Genomic DNA, 21,382 nt, shown 5'->3' on the forward strand with positions numbered 1-21,382 from the left:
TGTGTGTTTGGAGGTAATTTTTTGGCTTTTTTGTGTTTTTAAATTTTTTTTAAATCAAAAATGGGGGGTGCTATTACAACTCAACATTTTATAAAAACCGCCCTTTTTGACATCATACGTTTTTACTTTGTTTTTCCTCCCTTTTTTGCAGCTTCGCGTCCTTTAACAATAAATTTATCTTCCTGGATCCACCAAAGCTGTTCATTTGCTATTGAAAAAGTACTTCACTTTGCTTTGTCGCGTCGATCCGATGGATGATAAGCGAGCGATTGGGAGAAGAATGAGTAAACGGCGAAAGGCAACCATTTGATTATGCAGCGATCAAATGTTGGAGTAAAACGCCTCACCAGCTGCCATTTGCCAGCGCAAGAACGACTGATATTATAATGTCACTCGTGATAGCCTTTCTGGTCATCATCGCTACAACCAGTACAGGTGGTTTAGTGCTAATATGTTTATTTATGTTTGCTATGTGCATTTAAAAGCATAAGTAGACGTATGTTTACATCCATAAGTACATGCAGAACATATTGTATACGTGTACGAATGCGAAAAAAGCAGGAATGCAATTAACATTAAAATTGATAATTGAAATTTATGTATTTGTGGTTGCATCAGCACACAATTCGGTATTTAACTTGTGGTATGCCTCTACGTGAACAAACATGAGGGTGGTACTCAATCAGGAAATTTACTCTATTCAGAGTGCCGCCTGGCTATCCGTGTAAGTGCGAATTACCGCTTTCTCTATCCTGCGGTAATTGTTCAGTTCCACAAAGTCTTATCTATGCCTAATACTTCCATTTGGAAGCTACTAGGTGAGTTTGGTAGACAGAAAGATGAAGATATCAATATCCTCGGAGTACCATATATACCCTACACCGCAGTCCTTTGAATTCCATTTGTCAATTTCTGATGTTATATTGTTTATTTAATGCTGACCACCATGCCAATTCTATATACCAAGTGCAGCTTGGTCTTTTTCCACCTAATATCTCCAACGGAGTACTGAATCGAAAACTTTCTAAGCTTTCTTCTACTTTCCTTTATTCTGAAAACATACCTAGCCAGCGCAAACGACGTAGCTATTCTATTTTCTTGCTGTTGACTATGAGATCAGAGTGCTTTACTATAGTTGCAGCTTGTTCTTGGTGAACACGCATTGCCGAGGATTGCTGACTACCACAGAAGTCCGTGTTCATTAAAACCTCAACTGACTCTCCAGCAGAGAAGAGTTAGCAATGCCCTCTGTCTTTTGAAAAGCAATATCAATCTTTAAACAGTATCTTTCTCATCCTAGTTGTCCTTAAGACATCCATTTTAAAAATCATTTATTTTCGATTTTTCTAAATTGTTTTCAATGTAACGCAGCTTGAAGAAGATGGTTTTCCAACTCGTCACGTATATCTGGCCTTGTGAAAAACATGGCATTTCCAGATTTATGCCACACACTTCTAGCGACTATCCTTGTGTCCTGTCGATTGTCATCGCAAATGCAATTTTTGCTGGAAACTGTATACGTTCGAACTGAAATGGCAATTTGTTGGAACTCAAAGGAATTCGTGGAATCAAGCGTTCTGCTCCTTGTATTTGATAGTTGCGGCACAGTCAGTTGGGTTCAATTACAAAATTTCGGCGCAAGAAGATTGCGAAACATAATAATGACAGATCCAACTTTGAGACACAAATAATGCGACGGCATACCAAGCCCCTCCAAAGATTGTAGAAACTCCACTGGATAATTCACAGCTTCGTATTTTTGGCAGCTAAAATTGCGGGTGCACTTAAGCAATCGCAGTTACGCTAATTTGGCCAATGTTCGGATAAACATTCGTGATGAGTTCATATTTCGTTGAAGTGAATTGACAAAAGGCAGGTGAAATTGATATCAAACCACTGTAAGTATCAACCGGAATTTGCCTATTTCCAATTCTTATCGGATACGATGTAAAATGTTTTCGGCAATGTAATTTTTGTTCGTATCCCATAATTGACGCGGATTTGAAGGGTGATATGTCGAAATGATCATCGCGAAAAGTGTGCGAAGTGGCATGAAGTAGCTATCGAACATTTTCCATCGTTTGATTCCAAAAAGTTCCGTACCATTCGCAGTACGCAGTGACTCAAATGAAATTAAACCATGTACATTTATCACTAGCAACCGAAAGTAGAAGCAATCGTCGTTTTTCGATTGGATTGTGTAAATTCGTCCTAAGGCATTAGTTGAGAACACACCTGGATGTCAATCTACTGGTTTGCCTTGCTTTCTACATAACTTCGACGATGCATTGCACGTATAAAGTCAAGGTATTTCCGAATAGAGCAATGTTCTCGCAAACGGATCACTGACGCAAGTCAAGGCTAATTTTGTTTCTGACGATGTTTCCACTGGCTGTAATGTACTTCCTGGGATGAAATACACTTTTTGGCCATTCTCGAAATGAACTGCGAGACTCACAGTAACGTTCATGAAATGCAAAAGTAAATCTCCTGCAAAGCGCTTTATTACAGTTTACGTATCGACCCATTTGATACTTGCTGATCTCATCTCGTTCAAGGCCAATAACCGCCAATAACCTAACCGAGGTTTGATTTTTTAGTTCAGTGCAGTTTCAGGAGGAACCCCAATAGCACAGTATTCAAACAGTAATATGGCTGGGGATACAAAAAGTGACCAAGATGTATGACAGGTCATGCCGACGATAAGCTGTGCTGGGGCCTTAAATATCCCAGTCTCGAATGGAACTTACGGATACTTGGCGCCATTTCTAATAAGGTAGCTTTAATTACGTAGCGGACCTACTTTCCCCAACACTGGTGGATCCTAGTTATGAGCCAAAACAACAACAATATTAAAGGATTAAAGGCGTCCGGCTCTCCTGGAGAAACACGGAGGGAATTAGTTGTTCCGCGAACAAAGACTGGCACAAACTGTGGATATAAAGTGAACCCTACCTTCAGGAAGGCAACAACACATATGGTAGTTTAATTACATTACAAGGAGCCTTCCAAAGTAAACAGGACTTAAAAAAACAGAACAATTGGTTTTTTCGGCAAAATCAATTTATTTTATTCAAAATAGTCTTCTTCTGCTTCAATACATTTTTTGCACGGTCGAAAAGCATGTCGAACGAGTGTTTCAGCTCGTTGGCCGCTATGGCCGCCAGTATGCCGGTGCAAGCCTTTTGAATGGCCTTTACGTCTGCATAACGCTTTCCTTTCATGCATTTTTCCGAAAAGGTGCCATATCAGATGAATACGGGGAGTGGTTAATGGTTAAAATGTGATTTTTGGTCAAATAATCGTCCTTCGTATGTTGGATTCTGAGCAATTTTTGTCGTCAGTCAATTTGTGCCGAACAAACCGTGCACACACCTTTCGTAAGCCCAAATGTTCGGTCCAAATGCGATAAATCAATGTTTCGGAGATGTTCAATTCCATTTCCATGAAGTTAAATGATGATTTCGGCTGATTTTTGATGAATTCACGCATAGTTTCGATGGAATTTCCGGTGATCACGGATTTCGATTGGCCCACACGTTGATCGTCATTTATGTTCTCACGACCACTTTGAAAATGTTGAAACCACTCGTGCACTCTTCTACGGGATAAGCAATCATCGCCATAAACTTGTTTTATCAATTGAAATGTTTCGGTAAAAATTTTACCAACTTTAAAACAAAATTTAATGTTGGCTCTTTGTTCGAAGCTCATTTTCGTACCGATAACACAAACATACCGACACTTAAAACGCAATAACTTCACTTCCAGTCGATGAAAGATAGCAGATTCTAACGCACCAGTCGACATATAGATGGCGCCACCAAGGGGCGCTAGATTCAAAAAGTCCTGTTTACTTTGGAACATTGTTATTGTTATGATACATAGGGGCAACTTTTAATTACTGTAATTATAAATATTATTTAAATAAATGTTTACAAAATTCAAATGTATTTGTATCGGAGATTTGCATCCACAAATTTTTTTCTCGATGAATTAAAATTATTCTCTTTTTGCCATTTAAATAAAAATTTAATGTATTAAACTTATAGGTCCCCACTTTTTCGGAAGAAAAACTATTTTCCAAAAACTGATTCTGAGTACATACATTTTAAATCAACAGTAAAATATAATATAATGTAATATAACATACATAAAGTTTCCTTTAAAAATAATTATAGTTTTGGCCAAGCAATATGTTTGTTCGGTTCACCGGACGGAAAATATAGACTCTATGTTATGCATATTTGTGAGCTTAATCTCATATTTTTCACAATATTTTCCTATCTACATAAGATACTCTTGAATTGTTAAGGTGGAATTGTGTGTGTATCCAATATATTGTGGAGCACATACTACTGCTTTCATTAAAATAAAAAACACTTTATACACTTTGGTTTTTAACAATTTTATTTATAAAATAAATTTATATTTTATAAGATTATAAATATCGACTGGATGGAAAGACTTCAATTCTGAAAAGATTTGCCCCAAATGTAATTAACGATGTATAAAGTATGAATCTGCCATCCCGTTGTCCATCCTTTTTGTTGAGTGGGTTGGTGTACAGGTGTGGTGAGTTGAGTTGGTGTTGTGTTGTGTTATGGTGTCATCGGCTGGGGTGTATTAAGCTGTCTTGCTAGGGTGCGCCAGTTTTTCAGAGGTAGAGTGGGGGGAGGCTTAACTCATTTAAACAGTGTGCAAGCCAGATGCTGGTCTGATTGGCACGGTTTTGTATAAGAAATTTAAGGACAAGAATTTCCATAGAAACGGTTAAGTTCAGAATGGAACATCTACCCAACTAAACGATTTCTTTCTTCATGTTCATAGACCTTTAGATGTACACTCCAAACATATTGGAACGTTAAAGTTTCTCACAACAGTGTACTACTTCCCTCGTACTTACTACATACACTAGGCATCAAATAAAAGTTAATATGTAATATATACTGGCAGCCTCAGTTCATTAATTTAAGAATAAATTCATAAAGCATTTCATGAAGATGCACCGTTATGTAAATAAACAGTTGGAGTAATATTTGCACTTATTATTTAGACGCAAAAAATATTTACTCCATTGCGTCAAATGAAAGTATAATATTAGTTTTGGTTCATTTCTTTCAAGGTAAAACTGAATTTTACTACAGATTTAATAAATTTGTATTTATTAAGGGAATTTCTGTTATGTTGAAAATTTGTTTGTTCTATTCTTAGTAAACAATATGAAAAATTGAAGAGAATCAGATCTTAATTTTAGAAGATAGGACAAGGGGTGAAACATATCAAAAAATGTATGAAAAACATTCCATTTCGATCGGAGATGCAAGAAAGATTTTTGAATACTTAAAGAGAAGGAAGACATGCAAGACAAAATACGGTGGATCGTTCAAACCGTTGCCACACTCTTTTTGTACGAAGGAAAAAAAAACCCTGACAATAAGTTGATCGTGTTTTGGTTGTGTTTCATTAGTACAATGAAAAGGAAACTACGAAAATCTGGTTTTAAAAATTATGTCGCAAAAAAACTACCTATGTTTTCCATTTGGAGTAGGAAAAAAGGACTAGAGTTTGCAAAACAATATCTAAATATGCCAACCACATTTTAAGATGAAGTAATTTGGTCCGATGAATTGAAATTCGAGCTAGGGAGTTAAAAAACACGTAAGCGAGTGTGGTGTAAACTTTCTGATCGCTTAAAACCACAGTGCATGCAATAGTCAGTGAAGCATGGACAATGTTGTCTCATGGTTTGGGGCTATTTCTTAAAATTTGGTGTAGGGAATGTAGTTAACATCGATGGACGAATGACGGGTATGTTGACATTCTAAGCGAAAATTTGAAGATAACTGAAAAGTGAACTTGTATTCATTGACCTTCCAATAAGATAACGACTCCCGGCCTGTCTATTCGCTTTTTTGAAGAAGGCTTAATCGAAAAACTGGCCTGGCCAGCTCAGTGACCAGATTTAAATCCATTTCTACATTTGTGGTTAATTTTTCAAAAAACAGCCGTACAAACTTGGAATTATTTTTTTTTAGAGACGAAGCGTCACTTTGACATTATTCCAGTGAAAATATTAGAAAATTTGGTTCGAGGCATGCCAAAACGTCTTCGTGCAGTAATGCAGAATAAAGAAAGCAAAATTAATTACTAAATTCACTTTTAAACCAAACGTTTTGTATTTTTTCAAAAATTATATTTTCATTTTATCACTTTTGTTTAAGAGTCCTTTTTCTAAAGTGTAAAATTTTTTTTCTAATCCGGGAAAATATATATTAATTTATAATTTGTTACTTAAATATCTATGTAAATATAATATTAATATATGAATTATTAATTGTTTGTTTTAATAAAACTGCATTGAAAAAACTCTGTGAAATTTATACTTTCATTTAATGCCTAGTGTACATACATCAGTATGAATCAAGTAAAGCAACAAACAGATAACTGAATCTGTGAGTGGAATCTATACCTAATCTCCCACACTAGCACATTATTGCCTCCTTGGTATCAACATAAATGTAAAAAACTCAAACTCAATGGGCTGTGCAACTTTGCCATTACCGTCAGCGCTGTCGCACTCTCCACTCACGCTGTTTCACGCCTTTTCGTACCTGATTCCCTTACTCACGAGTGTCACCATCAGCAACATCGTCTTCATCAGCAGTATCATCGTTGATGTCAATGTAATCTCTAAACTCCTTTGCAAACCGGATAAGGAGCATGGGACAAAGGAGTTTAAAAATTACGGTATTGGTGGAGCGGGAAAACCCACGAAGTCGGTTGAGCAGAGCTTTTACTGTTTCATATGCCTTTGCAATTTCTCAACCACTGTAGTAATTACATCTCCTTGGTTTCAGTTTAATTTCGCCTCCATCTCTGCAAAACCAATAGCAAAGACGGACTTGTGATTTATATGTTTCCGTTTGACGTTTGTTGTTATGCTCATGTAACATATTAGATATGGTAAAATTATTTTATAGAGATGTCCCAACCAAAGGGAATTAATACAAATTCAAGAGTAAGGCTGAGAAACACTTTGGCGACTGCATAGCATATTTTCTCATAACTTTTAAATGTTAAAACCATAAGAAAATGATCCGACACGAGCAATGACTATCTTTAGCATAGATCGGACTGACCACATCTACCTTCCCTGAAAGGTAAAGATGACTGACCTAGTTCGGTTTCATTGCATAATTTTCAGATACGGAGATTAATAAGATTGTAACAATAAGTCATATATCTGAATAAAAATTCGAACAATCTATAGATTAAATAGCAAATACTGTTCACAAGCACTGAGATTAACAAAAATGAGTTTTTTAACCGGAATTGTTTTTCGTGAAATTTATGAGAAACGAGTTTCGTAAAAACAATATTTACAAAGTAGAGATTGTATATCATCATGCATATCATCATGTCAACATTACAAACTTTACCAGATGGGCTATATATTTATATTAATAATATGAACACCAAAACCGAGAAAGAAATTGTCATCGAAAATAGTCATATTTGTGCCATAGTCAATGGCGACTATGATCAGTATCAACATAATTTTTCATATTGTGCTATTCTAACACCCACAGTATCAAAGCTCCTTCGTTGAGTAGTATATCTTATAAAGAGCGGGCTAGAATGATTGCCACTTATATCATGATGATCAATCCTATGTGTACCTTTACGCAATCGGTCGATTGGAACCTTCAAAATGAATTACTAGCAGGAATTTGATAATTTTTAGTCCAAGATAGATTAGCATTTTGTTTACTGATATTGACAAAAAAATAAATTACTGCGAAGACGAAAATCGCGATTTGAACTGAAATAGACGAACATACATTGTTTTTCAGCCGTTCCCTTCATGTCGAGATCAGCTGATTATAAATGCAGTAACAGTATCTAATGTTGGAATTCGCTCGAACTTAGCTCCGCCTTATTCAGTATTTCTGTGCAACACATATTTACGATACTTTATATGGTTTCTGTGAAACATCCTGCATGTGTTGCAAGTAGCACTGTTGCAGAACGTGGAGGCTTTATTGAGTTTGTTCCCTGCAATTTCCTGTTTGCTCGTGCGACTTTTAGGCCATTAGTTTAAACGGAGTTGGAGTCGCAAATGTAAGGGTGTAATTACATGAATGTGTCTGTGACTAGACCTGCAACTTGCACGGGAATTGCAAGAAAGATTTGTAAAAGATGCACTTGAACCCATTGCGGTTTATTACATAGCATGTGTCTCCAACAAATGTGGGCGATGAATCTTTATAACGGGTGTTTTTTTAGACCGGTGGTTTTCATTCATTTGATATTTTTTTGTAGTTGGTCTTTTTGACAGCACATTTTTCTCGTGACATTTAAAAATGAACAGTCTTATTCCGGAACAATGTTTGAATAGAGTGAACATTTTTATCAAAATAATATTTCGGTTAGCGTACTACGCCCAATACTGAGCCGACATAAGTGCCCAGCAGAATCGCTAATCCGAGCTACTATGAATTGGTTTCTGTTGCTGTGGAGAAAGTACTCGGATGAGTCTATCAACGCGCATATAGAGCAGTACGCATCCATTTTATGGAACATTTTATTTATTTTTAAAATGTAATGGCAAATCCGTTTTTTTTTAATAGCTATTTCTCGGCCAAAACATTAAATTATACGCGTTTTATTTCTTCTTGAAAAATCACATGTCTAAATCAAACACCCTTTATCAATTTGTTACCACCAACCTCTGTCACCTCACACCATTGTCGCTAACATACACTTATCCGGACAAACAAGTAAGCAAAGAAACGACATTGTAGAGCAAAGACAAACCCTTGCCAATTCCGGCAACTGTTTGCTCGGGCTTTCTAAAAGGTCTTTCTGGAACAAAAGCGGCAACGGCAGCATCTACATAGCTCTTGAGAATATAAAGAACGAACGAAAGAGTGCTGCTGGTAAGGTAGACTTTCCAAAGAGCCAAGAAAAACTGTCTGAGACATTGTGAGCGGCGCTGCTGATAATACTTGAATCACAAGCGACAGTTAGCCGAAGCATATAAAAGGGTTTTTAGCTATCTGTTGAAAGAAGCGAAAGGGGTAAAAAAATGTGTAAATAGAAAAAATATTTGTGAAAGAAAAAACCGAAAGATAATATCTAGGTGGGATATGATTGCAGTCTGGCTTTTAAGCATTTAGCTGCATTATTACTAGGTGGATTTTAGCAGCTGTCCGGCTTGAAGTGCTTCTTTGGTTATCTACTGTTAGCATCAGCAATCATCGCATTTAACGTTAATTTCTCTAACACATAAATAAAATATTTTAATGCTTGGAGTTTTTTCTTTAAATTGCCATCTCATAACTGTAAATGCACATATAAACAATGTGACAAATTGATACGTTTCCTGGTGCTTCATATTTATTTACTCCTTCTTTGCTTTATTTATTTTTTATGTTTGTTCTTTCAGATGCTTCCAACTACTTTGACACCCAAGGACCTAATTTTTCGCATGAGCCGCCATCGCGCATCGAATTCACCAACAATTCTGGCAACATTGCCGAATGCATAACGCATGGCAATCCAACGCCCAATGTCGAATGGCTGGACAAGGACAATAATCCCATCACCTCGATATCAAAGGTAAGATTTATTCTGTCTCAGACTTAGATAGCGGTTACAGTTAGTCGTGCAAAACATGTATGCAAGACTTTCTTTATTTTTTACCTCTCATACCTGTTTTGTTCTCTATTTCCGTTATAACCGTTCCGTTATATTACGGCGGCGAAACCTTCTCCTGTCGGTTCCTTCTTTGCTCGGACATCCACTAGAGAATTCTGTACAGAACAAAAGCATTGAAGAACAGCTTTTTCACGGATGGATCGAAGTTAAGAGGGAGGGCAGTATGTTAAATCTTCTGTTCCCATGTTAAATCTTCTATCCCCATTAACTGAACTTTCAGACTACCAAACTAGTGTGGCGTCTTTCTTTAATTATTTTTATACTCTCGCAACAAAGTTGCTAAGGAGAGTATTATAGTTTTGTTCACATAACGGTTGTTTGTAAGTCCTAAAACTAAAAGAGTCAGATATAGGGTTATATATACCAAAGTGATGATGGGCAAAATCGGCCCACTGCCACGCCCTGGCGAAAACCTATAAATAAGTGTCATAACTAAGGCACAAATAAAGATATGAAAGTGAAATTTGGCACAAAGGATCGGATTAGGGAGGGGCATATTTGGACGTAATTTTTTTGGAAAAGTGGCCGTGGCCCCGCCCCCTACTAAGTTTTTTGTACCATATCTCGGAAACTACTATAGCTATGTCAACCAAACTCTAGAGTCGTTTCCTTCAGGCATTTCCATATACAGTTCAAAAATGGAAGAAATCGGATAATAACCACACACACCTCCCATACAAAGGTTATGTTGAAAATCACTAAAAGTGCGTTAATCGACTAACAAAAATCGTCAGAAACACTAAATTTTACGGAAGAAATGGCAGAAGGAAGCTGCACCCAGGCTTTTTTAAAAATTGAAAATGGGCGTGGCCTCGCCCACTTATGGACCAAAAACCATATCTCAGGAACTACTAGACCGATTTCAATGAAATTCGATATATAATATTTTCTTAACACCCTGATGACATATACGAAATATGGGTGAAATCGGTTCACAACCACGCCTTCTTCCAATATAACGCTATTTTGAATTCCATCTGATGTCTTCTCTGTATAATATATACATTAAGAAATGAAAATACAATTCAATACTCAAAGTACACAAATTGATCTAATCTAATTAATTTTACAGCAAAATAAAAAAATATGTAAATTATATTTTATCATGCGAGAGTATAAAATGTTCGGTGACACCCGAACTTATATTCCTTACTTGTTTTCTATGAATCTTGGTCGTGAACAACCTGCTAAAAACACTTAAGGATCGCGGTTGCCGATTTTTTGCCTATGCAGACGATGTAGCGCACATGGTCAATGGAATTTTATCATAACTAATTGGACATCCGGAAGTGTTTTCGCTGTTAACCCAAATAAACCTCCGATATCAGGGCAGCGATACTAGACTTGTAATAAGACTAGTATGGGTTTCAGACCATAGTGGAGCCGCAAGCCATTGTTAAGCTTACGGAATGGCGAGGAAAGACATGCTAATGCCGCTATAAGTAAAATGATAACGGGTCGGGGTTCTCCTCTTCTCGTTTGTGCCACTACTAGTAAGTTGGATTTTGCGGCAACTTGCTCTGGGCTGGGCTACCATCGGTTTAGGCGCAGTCGCAAGATTCTTTTGACCCAAGATTGATCTCTATAGTTGTGGGGTTCTAGCTCGTCAATGTCCTAGCGTCATTTATTCTATAAGGTCTTACCTGACGCTGCTTTCTAAAGTAAACAGGACTTTTTGAATTTTGTGCCCCTTGGTGGCGCCTTCTAAATGTCTACTGATGCGTTAGAATCTGCTATCTTTATCATTGAGAAATTTATAACATTTCATTGATTAGAAGTGAAGTTATTGCGTTTTCAGTGTCAGTATGTTTGTGTTGTCGGTGCGAAAATGAGCTTCGAACAAAGAGCCAACATTACTTTTTTTTTTTTTAAATTAGTAAGACTTTTACCGGAACATTTCAATTGATAAATCAAGTTTATAGCGATGATTGCCTATCTCTGCTACGGGATGCACGAGTGGTTTCAACGTTTCAAATGGCGATCAACGTGTGGGCCAATCGAAATCCGTGATCACCAGAAATTCCATCGAAACTGTGGGTGAATTCATCAAAAATCAGCCGAAAAAATCATTGAAATTCATGGAAATGGAATTGAACATCTCACAACATCAATTTATCGCATTTTGACGGAACATTTGGGCTTACGAAAGGTGTGTGCACGGTTTGTTCCGCACAAATTGACTGACGACCAAAAATTGCTCAGAATCCAACATTCGAAGGACGATTATTTGACCAAAAATCACATTTTAACCATTAATCACTCCCCGTATTCATCTGATATGGCACCGTGCGACTTCTTCCTTTTCGGAAAAATGCATTTGCCCATGAAAGGAAAGCGTTATGCAGACGTAGAGGCCATTTAAAAGGCTTGCACCGGCATACTGGTGGCCATACCGGCCAACGAGCTGAAAAACTCGTTCGATATGCTTTTGGACCGTGCAAAAAGCTGTATTGAAGCAGAAGAAGATTATTTTGTATGAAATAAATTGATTTTGCGAAAAAAACCGTTTGTCTGTTTTTTTTCAAAGTCCTGTTTACTTTAGAAAGCACCTTGTAGAAATAAGTAAGTATGTATACGTAAAAACAGTGAATGGAATGCACTTAAATACATATAATATTCGTTTATAAATATTTAGTTATTGTTAACTTAAAATCTGTGCACCCTTTAATGCAAAAAAGTGGTCACGAAATTTCACAACTTAGAACAAAACAATGTCGCAGTCTCTAGCTCAAGCACTAACACTAAACTAGATCCATGAGATACAGCCTGAAAATGCATAGTACTAACTGTTCTCATACAAAAAGCGAAATAACTGCCACCAACATAAAAATTCAAATACAAAGCAGAGCGGCAGAATGACAGTAAAAGCAACAATCACTTACGGTCGACATGAAGGAAGCGCTCGGAGTTCAGGCGGGCGGCCAGAGTCAGTTTCCAACAAATTCAATCAATAACCACTTGAACAAAACTTCCGCCATTGGCGGCTGGCCTGAGTTATTTCGATATGGAACTGCAGGTACGGACTGTTGAATGGCGGGTGGAATCGAGTGAGTGTCGTTAAAAATAACAGTGAGACAGGCTGGCGCAGTCAGCAAGTAGACAAATACTGCGGAAAGGGTGTTGTTAGTCAGGAAGATTAACGGGCGGTCAGACAATGTAGCAGCTTCGCATTTTATTTCGCACAACAACTACTCTAGGAACGTCGAATAAGATGCCACAACAAGCACCGAGCGACGTCAATGTTCCACTGCTGCTGTTTTTGCTATTGTAGTGTGGACAACAATGTGGCATTGGCAATGCGCTCAGCTGTGCCGGGTCTTAGGTGTCGTCGGCTATGCGTTAGCCCCTGAAACTACCCCCTATAAGTGGGTATGTGTGTGCATATATTTTAATTTTATGAATGTCTTACTGGGACTCATCCCACCCCGTTGATGTACTTATCATTAATGCCTACCATGGATTTCCAAATATCTGTACTTTCGGTGGCAATGGCCGGTTATTTGTCGCAAATTTTTCCAACTCAAGTAAAAAAAAAGTTGTTGGTATCTCTGAAATCCACGTCCACTTCTCAATTTTAGGATTAACAGCTTTGTATTATTATCGAATTTCCATTACACAAAATCACTGTTTGAATATTTTTACATTTCTCCCTCTACTCCCTGTTAAAACATTTACCTCTCTCTTGCAGGTCCGTCATATGCTTGCCAACGGTTCACTCTATTTCCCTCCCTTCGAAGCGGAAGAGTTCCGTCAAGATGTCCATTGGTCCGTGTATCATTGTGTGGCCAGCAATGCTGTGGGTACAATTGTTTCTCGTGACGTTGTGATCAAAGCAGGTAAGTACGGCGATAAGTTGGAATTAGAAATGTGAGAATCACAATCATTTACTTTGTTTACTTATGCGCAGCGATTACCAGAAATGTTTCAATTGAATGCATCACAAATGCATTGTATCCTGAGAGATTGTGTATCGAAGTATAATAGTATTCTCAAGTTATTTGCCTCATTCTCTTAGACAGTGTCGCATTTACTTAGATAATTGGACTAATCATCATAAGAACTGTGATAGCAGAAACAGCCAAAAACGCTACTCCCTTCTTTCGTTTACCTTCCTTTGCGAGCAAAATGTGCTAAAAGTTGAGCCCGTGGTAAAAAACGCAGAAATCAGGCATCTTTGTTTGTTTTCATTTGAACAATGTTGCCATTGCTCAGTACGCATATATAGTTTTGTACACATCTATGTTTTCATTTGCAATTTTTTATATTATAAAATATAAAATGTGAAAACAAACTATTAAAAAATAGTTTATATATTTATAAATAATAGCATTCGACTCTGATTTTGAGTTATTTTAAGAAAATTTCAAACATATTGAAGACAACTTTTATAATTACTACAGTATATCGAGATTGGCAACCCTGCGTTGTGAGAGGGCAATCAGCTGACACGTTTCTACGGCAAAAATCCAAATGCCGTGGATACCTACGGCATCCTACGGCAAAGAGAGAGCGTTTTTCGCTGTTCACTTACATTGCGCGCCCATAAGATAGGTCGTATCAGCTGACACGGGCCACGGGTCTACATTTTTGGCTGTTTGCGCAATGAGTTCCTGCGCGTGGATCACAAAAACCGTCTCATGTTGACACCGATTTGAGCCAGTCGCATATTTATTCCAATAGCTAATTTTGATTCCACTAAAGGTACGATTCCTAAAATGACACATCCGCTTTAATAAAACTATAGGGATCTTTTACCCTAAAACTAGAGTTGATGTGAAGCTCTTAAAAGAAGACCCCTTGAGGTATGTTCGCAAAGAAGAAATCACCAGAAGAAGGTTCGGCGTCTACTCTTTTGCAGATAAATAGCCTGAAGCTATTTTAAAGTCCATAGAAGTTTAAAAGGCTCACTTCTCTTCTCCATCCACTTCGCACAGCCCATATGTCGCACGTAGAGTAATATTTACAGAAAAGAAACCGTCAGAAATAGATTCCGTGTTCAAGACTCTCGGCTGACTTTATTATGGTTATGGCTATCAGAACCTAGCTATTCATTGGTTGCTAAAATTTTGTTGATATCTAAGTTTTTTTGTGCACAATGATTCTTCTTCTTTGCTGACGTGGACACCGCTTACGCGATTATAGCCGAGTTAACAACAGCGCGCCAGTCGTTTCTTCTGTTCGCAAGGTGACGCTAATTGGAGATTCCAAGCCAGGTCCTTTTCCACCTAATCCTTCCAATGGAGTGGACGTCTTCCTCCTCCTCTCTTTCCCCCGGCGGGCGCACAATCATTATAACTTGTAACTAACAACCGGGAATTAATTTTTTGACAGTACTATTCTTACCCGTTAGGTTATGAGTAGAGAAATCTTATTCAAAACCCACTGTGTACATATAAGTAGAATAAACCTTGAATGAGTATGTATAAAACTGAACTGCTAATTAGGAATAGAGTCTTCATAATTATTTTCATTTACTAAACTCAGCGTATGCCGACCATATTGATATCATCGGCCTCAACACCTGCGCCGTTAGTTCTGCTTTCTCCAGGCTGGACAAGGAAGCACAGAAACTGGGTCTGGTAGTGAACGAGGGCAAAACGAAATATCTCCTGTCATCAAACAAACAGTCGTCGCACTCGCCACTTGGCTCTCACGTCACTGTTGACAGTCATAACTTTGAAGTTGTAGATAATTTCGTCTATTTAGGAACCAGCATTAACACCACTAATAATGTCAGCCTGGAAATCCAACGCAGGATTGCTCTTGCCAACAGGAGCTACTTCGGATAGGCAATTGAAAAGTAAAGTCCTCTCTCGACGAACAAAAGCTAAACTCTATAAGTCGCTCATAATTCCCGTCCTGCTATATGGTGCAGAGGCTTTGGCGATGACAGCAACCGATGAGTCGACGTTACGAGTTTTCGAAAGAAAAATTCTGCGAAAGATTTATGGTCCTTTGCGCATTGCCACGGCGAATATCGCATTCGATGGAACGATGAGCTATACGAGATATACGACGACATTAACATAGTTCAGCGAATTAAAAGACAGCGGCTACGCTGGCTAGGTCATGTTGTCCGGATGGATGAAAACACTCCAGGTCTGAAAGTATTCGACGCAGTACCCGCCGGGGGAAGCAGAAGAAGAGGAAGACCTCCACTCCGTTGGAAAGACCAAGTGGAGAAGGACCTGGCTTCGCTTGGAATATCCAATTGGCGCCACGTAGCGAAAAGAAGAAACGACTGGCGCGCTGTTGTTAACTCGGCTATAATCGCGTAAGCGGTGTCTACGCCAATTAAGAAGAAGAAGAAACTCCGCCAGCATCTTTCAACCGGAAGTACCATTCATAGAAAAGACCTGTGGAATTCTACCAAATTACTACGGGAGGAAACAGAAAGCTACCATATTCAAAGATAGCCAGGTGGCATTACTAGTCTTGTCGTCGGAGAAGATTTATTCCAAAGTAGGAAACAAATTTGGAAGTCTTTAAGCTCAATGGCCACTTGTCTATAATTGGCGACACCGGTGACAGGAACATGTTTCACAACGAAAAAGCGGACAAATTGGCCAAATCAGAAACATCCCCAGGCAAGTCTAAGAAGAGGTAATACCAAGCCTGGTATTATTACTACTCCTAGAATGATCAATTTGGCGAACTTGGTATTACCAAAATGAGATAAGACAAGAATTGCATTTATTTATTAAATTTCCTCTGTAAGTGTCCAGCTCTATTAAAAATCCGATATAGAACACTTGGAATCCATCGGGTACCACACCTGAAAAATATCTACAAAAGCACAACGGAGATGAGTGGTTCCATGTAGGGTACTAAAAGGCTTAAACATTACCATGAAACAAGATAGCAATATTTGAAGGACTTACGATAGTGTTTCAAAATGGCGCATCTAGTGCTAATTAAGTCCGAAGCGGCTGTATTCTCTACAAACCCACAAGTAGATCTACACTCTCTTCGTCCGCAAGTCTACGTAGGTATTTAGTCATGTATCGAATTGATCGGAATTTATAACTTCAATTTTCAAATTGCAAAAAATAACATAAAAGTTTAAGTTAGGTTAAAATTAACACTTCATATCCTAGTGTATTTTACTGAGCACTAGTGTAAATAAAAAAACGTTTTACTTCCTTTAAGTGTAGACACGTATGTATATAAATTGCTCGCTTTTCTGCAGCTGTTCGGCCATTAGGTTAGCATGAAGATTTCGGGTCGAAGCTTTTGTCAAATTAAAAAGAATATATTAAATCAAAATATATGTGTGCGCTATAAAAATACTTTCACAGAGCCAAGACAACATGCTCATTTATTTACATATATGTATGTTTGCGTCAGTTATGCTTTTGTGAAACCTTTGCATGCCAAACGCTGAGAAATGTGGAAATGAAGTGAACATAAAGTTTTACGGCTATCATGAAAGGGTTTCTGGTGTTTATTGGGAAATTCACACTTCCTTGCCTCATCTTTATTGAATGAAATTTGCAAAGGAGCTTACGTAAGATGATGTTGTGTGAGATAATTTGAAAGCTACGAATATTTAAAAGAAGTACAGATGTATGTGCGGACGTATGTAAGCATATCTTTAAAGTTGGTTGAGAGGCCTCCTTGTAATTTAAGGCGTGTGTAAATATGGCCTAGCGCCGTTAGTTTTAATTGACTATACACTGACCTAACTGTATATGTTTGTGTTTACATATATCCTTAAGATTTATTGTGCACAGTTATAATTGCCTAAAAATGTTGACAGAAAAAAGTAAAAGCACTTCTTTGAATGACTGTGTAAATAGTGATGGCATCTGTTGAGATTTTATAACCAATTGTTTTTTGGAAAAATACTAGGTATGCGGACCCTCATCAGATTTTCTTGTGGCTTCACTCAAACAAAGTTTACCAATGAATATAGGCTTAATATGGACAAGCGTCCTCTCGCTACGCAAATTCAGTTTGCTTATAGGTCCATATTTTTGTCGGACTAACTCCTCCATTTAGAATTGGCAACACTCATCTAATTTCTTACCTTTTCTTTGGTATTTAGACTTTAGTTCACCCTTCAAAGTGTTGTTGGTTATTAAAGTAGTGAAGCTTCGAAGATCTATTTTTGGAATTTTAATTAGCCCATAAGTTAGGAAATCTAAACTATACAGTGTGAACACTAGTTCAGTTAGTAAATTAAAAACCACGAAGTAGCAGCAGCATCAGTATATATAAGAAACCCAGATGTGAAACAATATGGCTCTTGTAGCAACTTTTGCAAAACTGTGTTAAGGCTGAGAGGAAAGGAACGCCTTAAACCGGTTCAGCGTCTAAAGTAATATTTCCATCGACCATTTTAAAATAAACAAATGAGCACATAAAAGTTATGTACAAAAGGGTACGAATATACACACATACTTAAAAAATAGCTAAACATATACATAAAACGGCAGGCTGCCAATACTTAGACGACAAATAAAACACAAAGGGCACATAAGTTACAAGTACAGAAAAATTAGTGATGACAAGAAACGTAGCATATACTCAGGCGCTTTAGAATGCTACATTTTAACCCATTTGAAATGGCTCAAGTGGTCGCTTTTGCTGTTCTTATTATTTTTTGTATACCTCGCATTCGAACGCCAACTTTCGCTACTTTTTATTTTTATTTTGACTCTTTTACATTTTATATCCGAACCCCTCGCTCTCCTTCCTCCTCTTGCTGCCATACATTTTGCTTTACTTGCTACGGTTTCGTTAGTCTCTTGGAATATCATAATTGTTGGGTTTGCGCTTCTTTGAAGCTACCTAATATTAAGAAACATACTACCAACAACAATATGACAACAACTATAAAAGCTACCGTCCAACCTCAAACCGCTTAATGTTTCTAGCGCCCTTTTTAAGTTTGAAACTTTTTCCCTTCCTTTTTGAAATAAGTTTAATTCTGCTTTTTTATTGTTCTCATTAACGCTTGCAAAAATATTCAATGAAGTTGCAACATTACATATCTACACAGCTGCAGTACATATGAAAGGGATTAAGAATGTGCTTTTTGGCATGGCATATTTGGCGAACGCCAATTGTCAAAGTCATTTGAAATATTCGTAAGACATCAGTCATGGTTGTAAGGAAGATTTTTTTGGAGTAGTTGTAAAAATAGAGCTAATGGACATGAAACGCCCATCTTTAGACGAAATGCAAAACCAAAGGTATTGCTTGACCAATTTCAACCAAATATTATTGGATGTGGTTACCTAAATATTCCCACAAGATACTTTGAAAATGGTTGAAATCGGAAGAGAGCCACGCATAATTCCGCTACAACAAACTTTTAAATTCCAACTGATTCTTTTACTTTCAGTATACAATTTAAAAATCAATGAAGTAGTAACAATAAAACATTGCACAAATAGTGCCGTCAAGATATGACATCATATTGTCAAAATGGAACTATAACTTCTGCCTTTAAATCTAACAACAATAATAAATTAGTTATAATATTAAAATAAAATTATAGATAAAATAATAAGTATGACATTTTCGGTTACACCCGATATTACTTGTTTTTTGTTTCTTTTTCCCTTGTCCGACAATTAGTGCAGTGGATGAAGTATGAATAGAATAAAAGATCTGTTTTGTTCATAAATAAACTGTCTTTTAAGAAATATGATATATACACTTTTTAATTAATGAAATAATAAAAAAAAATGGGAGCATTCTAAACGAAGTAAGTGAAATTGTTTCACATCCCTTGAAATCTTTTTTTTTTTATTTCAATGGACTTTTAGATGCGTATGGTAGTAGACTTTATAAATGACAAGCCACTGCGTATACGTAACATGAAATTTGTATGCCTAAAAAGTGGCAGAGAGAACGCTATGGGGCTGATAACGGTAAATGTCAAACCGAAAGTTGAGCCAGCGTAAGTAGGAAAAACTAAAAATTATGCCCAGACGAAGGCGAGTTGCATCAAAGAGAAGCCTAACAACCTACACAAACACACGCTGGGAAGCAATCAGTCGATGAGTGAAAATGAAAATTTGCAAAGCTGACAGCTTCCAAATTTCTCATACAATCTATACATAGACACATACTTACATACTATTGTTTGCTGTAATACACTTTGCTGTTGTTGTGAGGCAGCTATACTTCTTTCCGTGTTCTTTTAATTTCGCATGACGCCGACTCAAACTGCAGTATCTTGGCGAAGGATTTTATTGTCCAGGGGTCCCAAATGCACCAAAACATACACCTTCATGTCGGTTAATATAAACTACACTCATTTGAATACAAACTTGCAGAGCGGTAGTTTGCTCTTCTCATGTCAAAGACTATGTTGGTTTGCTGAACCCCCAATCTAAAGCCACATAGAATTAGTACCAATATATATTGGAGTATATTTGAAAAAACTATCAAAAGGGAGCTTTTTTGATGGTGGGTTTTAAAAAAAGGGGGAAAAAATTTTAAAACTTTTTTTTTAAAATTAAAAAAAAAAAGGGGGGAAAATTTTTTTTTTTTTCCAATCCCTTTTTTTTTTAATTTTAAAAAAAAAATTTTTAAAAAAATTTTTTTGGGGCCCCGGGGGGGGCCCCCCAAAAAAAAAAAAAAAAATTTTAATAAAAAAGGGGGGGAAAATTTTTTCCCAAAAAATTTTTTTAAAAAAAAAAAATTTAAATTGGGAAAAATTTGCCAAAAAAAAATTTTTAAAAAAAAAAATTTTTTTTTAAAAAAAAAAAATTTTTTTTTTCCTTTTTGGGGGAAAAACCAAATTCTTTCTTTTCCCCCCCCAACCCTTTTTTTTTTTTTTTTTTTAAAAGGGGGTTTTTCCCCCCCCCCCCCCTTTTTTTTATTTTTTATTTTTGGGGGTTTTTAATTTTTTTCCCCCAAAATTTGGGGGGAAAAAAAAACCCCTTTTTTTTTCCTTTAAAGGGTTTTTTGAAAATTTTTTCCCCGGGGGGGTTTTTTTCCCCCCCTTTTTTTAAAATTTTTTCCCTTTAAAGGGTTTTTTGGTTTTCCCCAAAGGGGTTTTTAAATTTTTTAAAAAAAAGTCTTTTTTTGGGCCCGGTTAAAACCCCCCCCCCCAAAAAATTTGGGGGGTTTTTTGGGGGGGTTTCCCCCCCCCCTTTTTTTTTTTGGGGGGGGGAAAATTTCCAAAAATAAATTTGGGGTTTTTAAAAAAAAACCTTTTTTTGGGGGGGGTTTTTTTTTTCCCCCTTTTTTTTTTTTAAAAAAAAAAGGGTCCGGGTTTTGGTTACAAAAAAAAAACCCCCAAAAAATTTGGGAAAATTTTTTTTTTTAAAAAAAAAATTTTTTGCAAAAAAACCCTTTTTTGGGGAAAAAATTTGGGAAAAAAAAAATTTTCCCCCCGGGGGGTTTTTTTAAATTTTGGGGGGCCCGGGGGGGGCCCCCCCCCCCTTTTTTTTTTTAAAAAAAAGGGGTTTTTAAATTTTTTCAAAAAAAAAATTTTCCAGGGGGGCCCCCCTTTTTTTTGGGGGAAAAAAAGGGGTTTAAAAAACCCTTAAAAAAAATTTTTTTTTTTTAAAAAAAAATTTTAAATTAAATTTTTAAAAACCAAAAACCCCCTTTTTTTAAAATTTTTTGGGGGCCCCCCCCCCCCCTTTTAATTTCCAAAAATTTTTTTTAAAAGGGGAAATTTTGGGGGCCCCCGGTT

General features: G+C 36.9%; 1 protein-coding gene across 1 annotated transcript in view; it reads left to right on the forward strand.

The window, feature by feature from the left end:
• LOC126753688 (cell adhesion molecule Dscam2-like) overlaps positions 1–21,382 on the forward strand; it is an 83,366-nt gene that overhangs the window by 31,337 nt on the left and 30,647 nt on the right. The window contains exon 5 of the mRNA XM_050465363.1: positions 13,412–13,559. Within this exon, the coding sequence (XP_050321320.1) occupies positions 13,412–13,559 (148 nt within the window). The remainder of the gene's footprint in view (positions 1–13,411; positions 13,560–21,382) is intronic.

Source organism: Bactrocera neohumeralis, chromosome 3 (genome assembly GCF_024586455.1).
Source record: "Bactrocera neohumeralis isolate Rockhampton chromosome 3, APGP_CSIRO_Bneo_wtdbg2-racon-allhic-juicebox.fasta_v2, whole genome shotgun sequence".
Lineage (NCBI taxonomy): Eukaryota > Metazoa > Arthropoda > Insecta > Diptera > Tephritidae > Bactrocera > Bactrocera neohumeralis.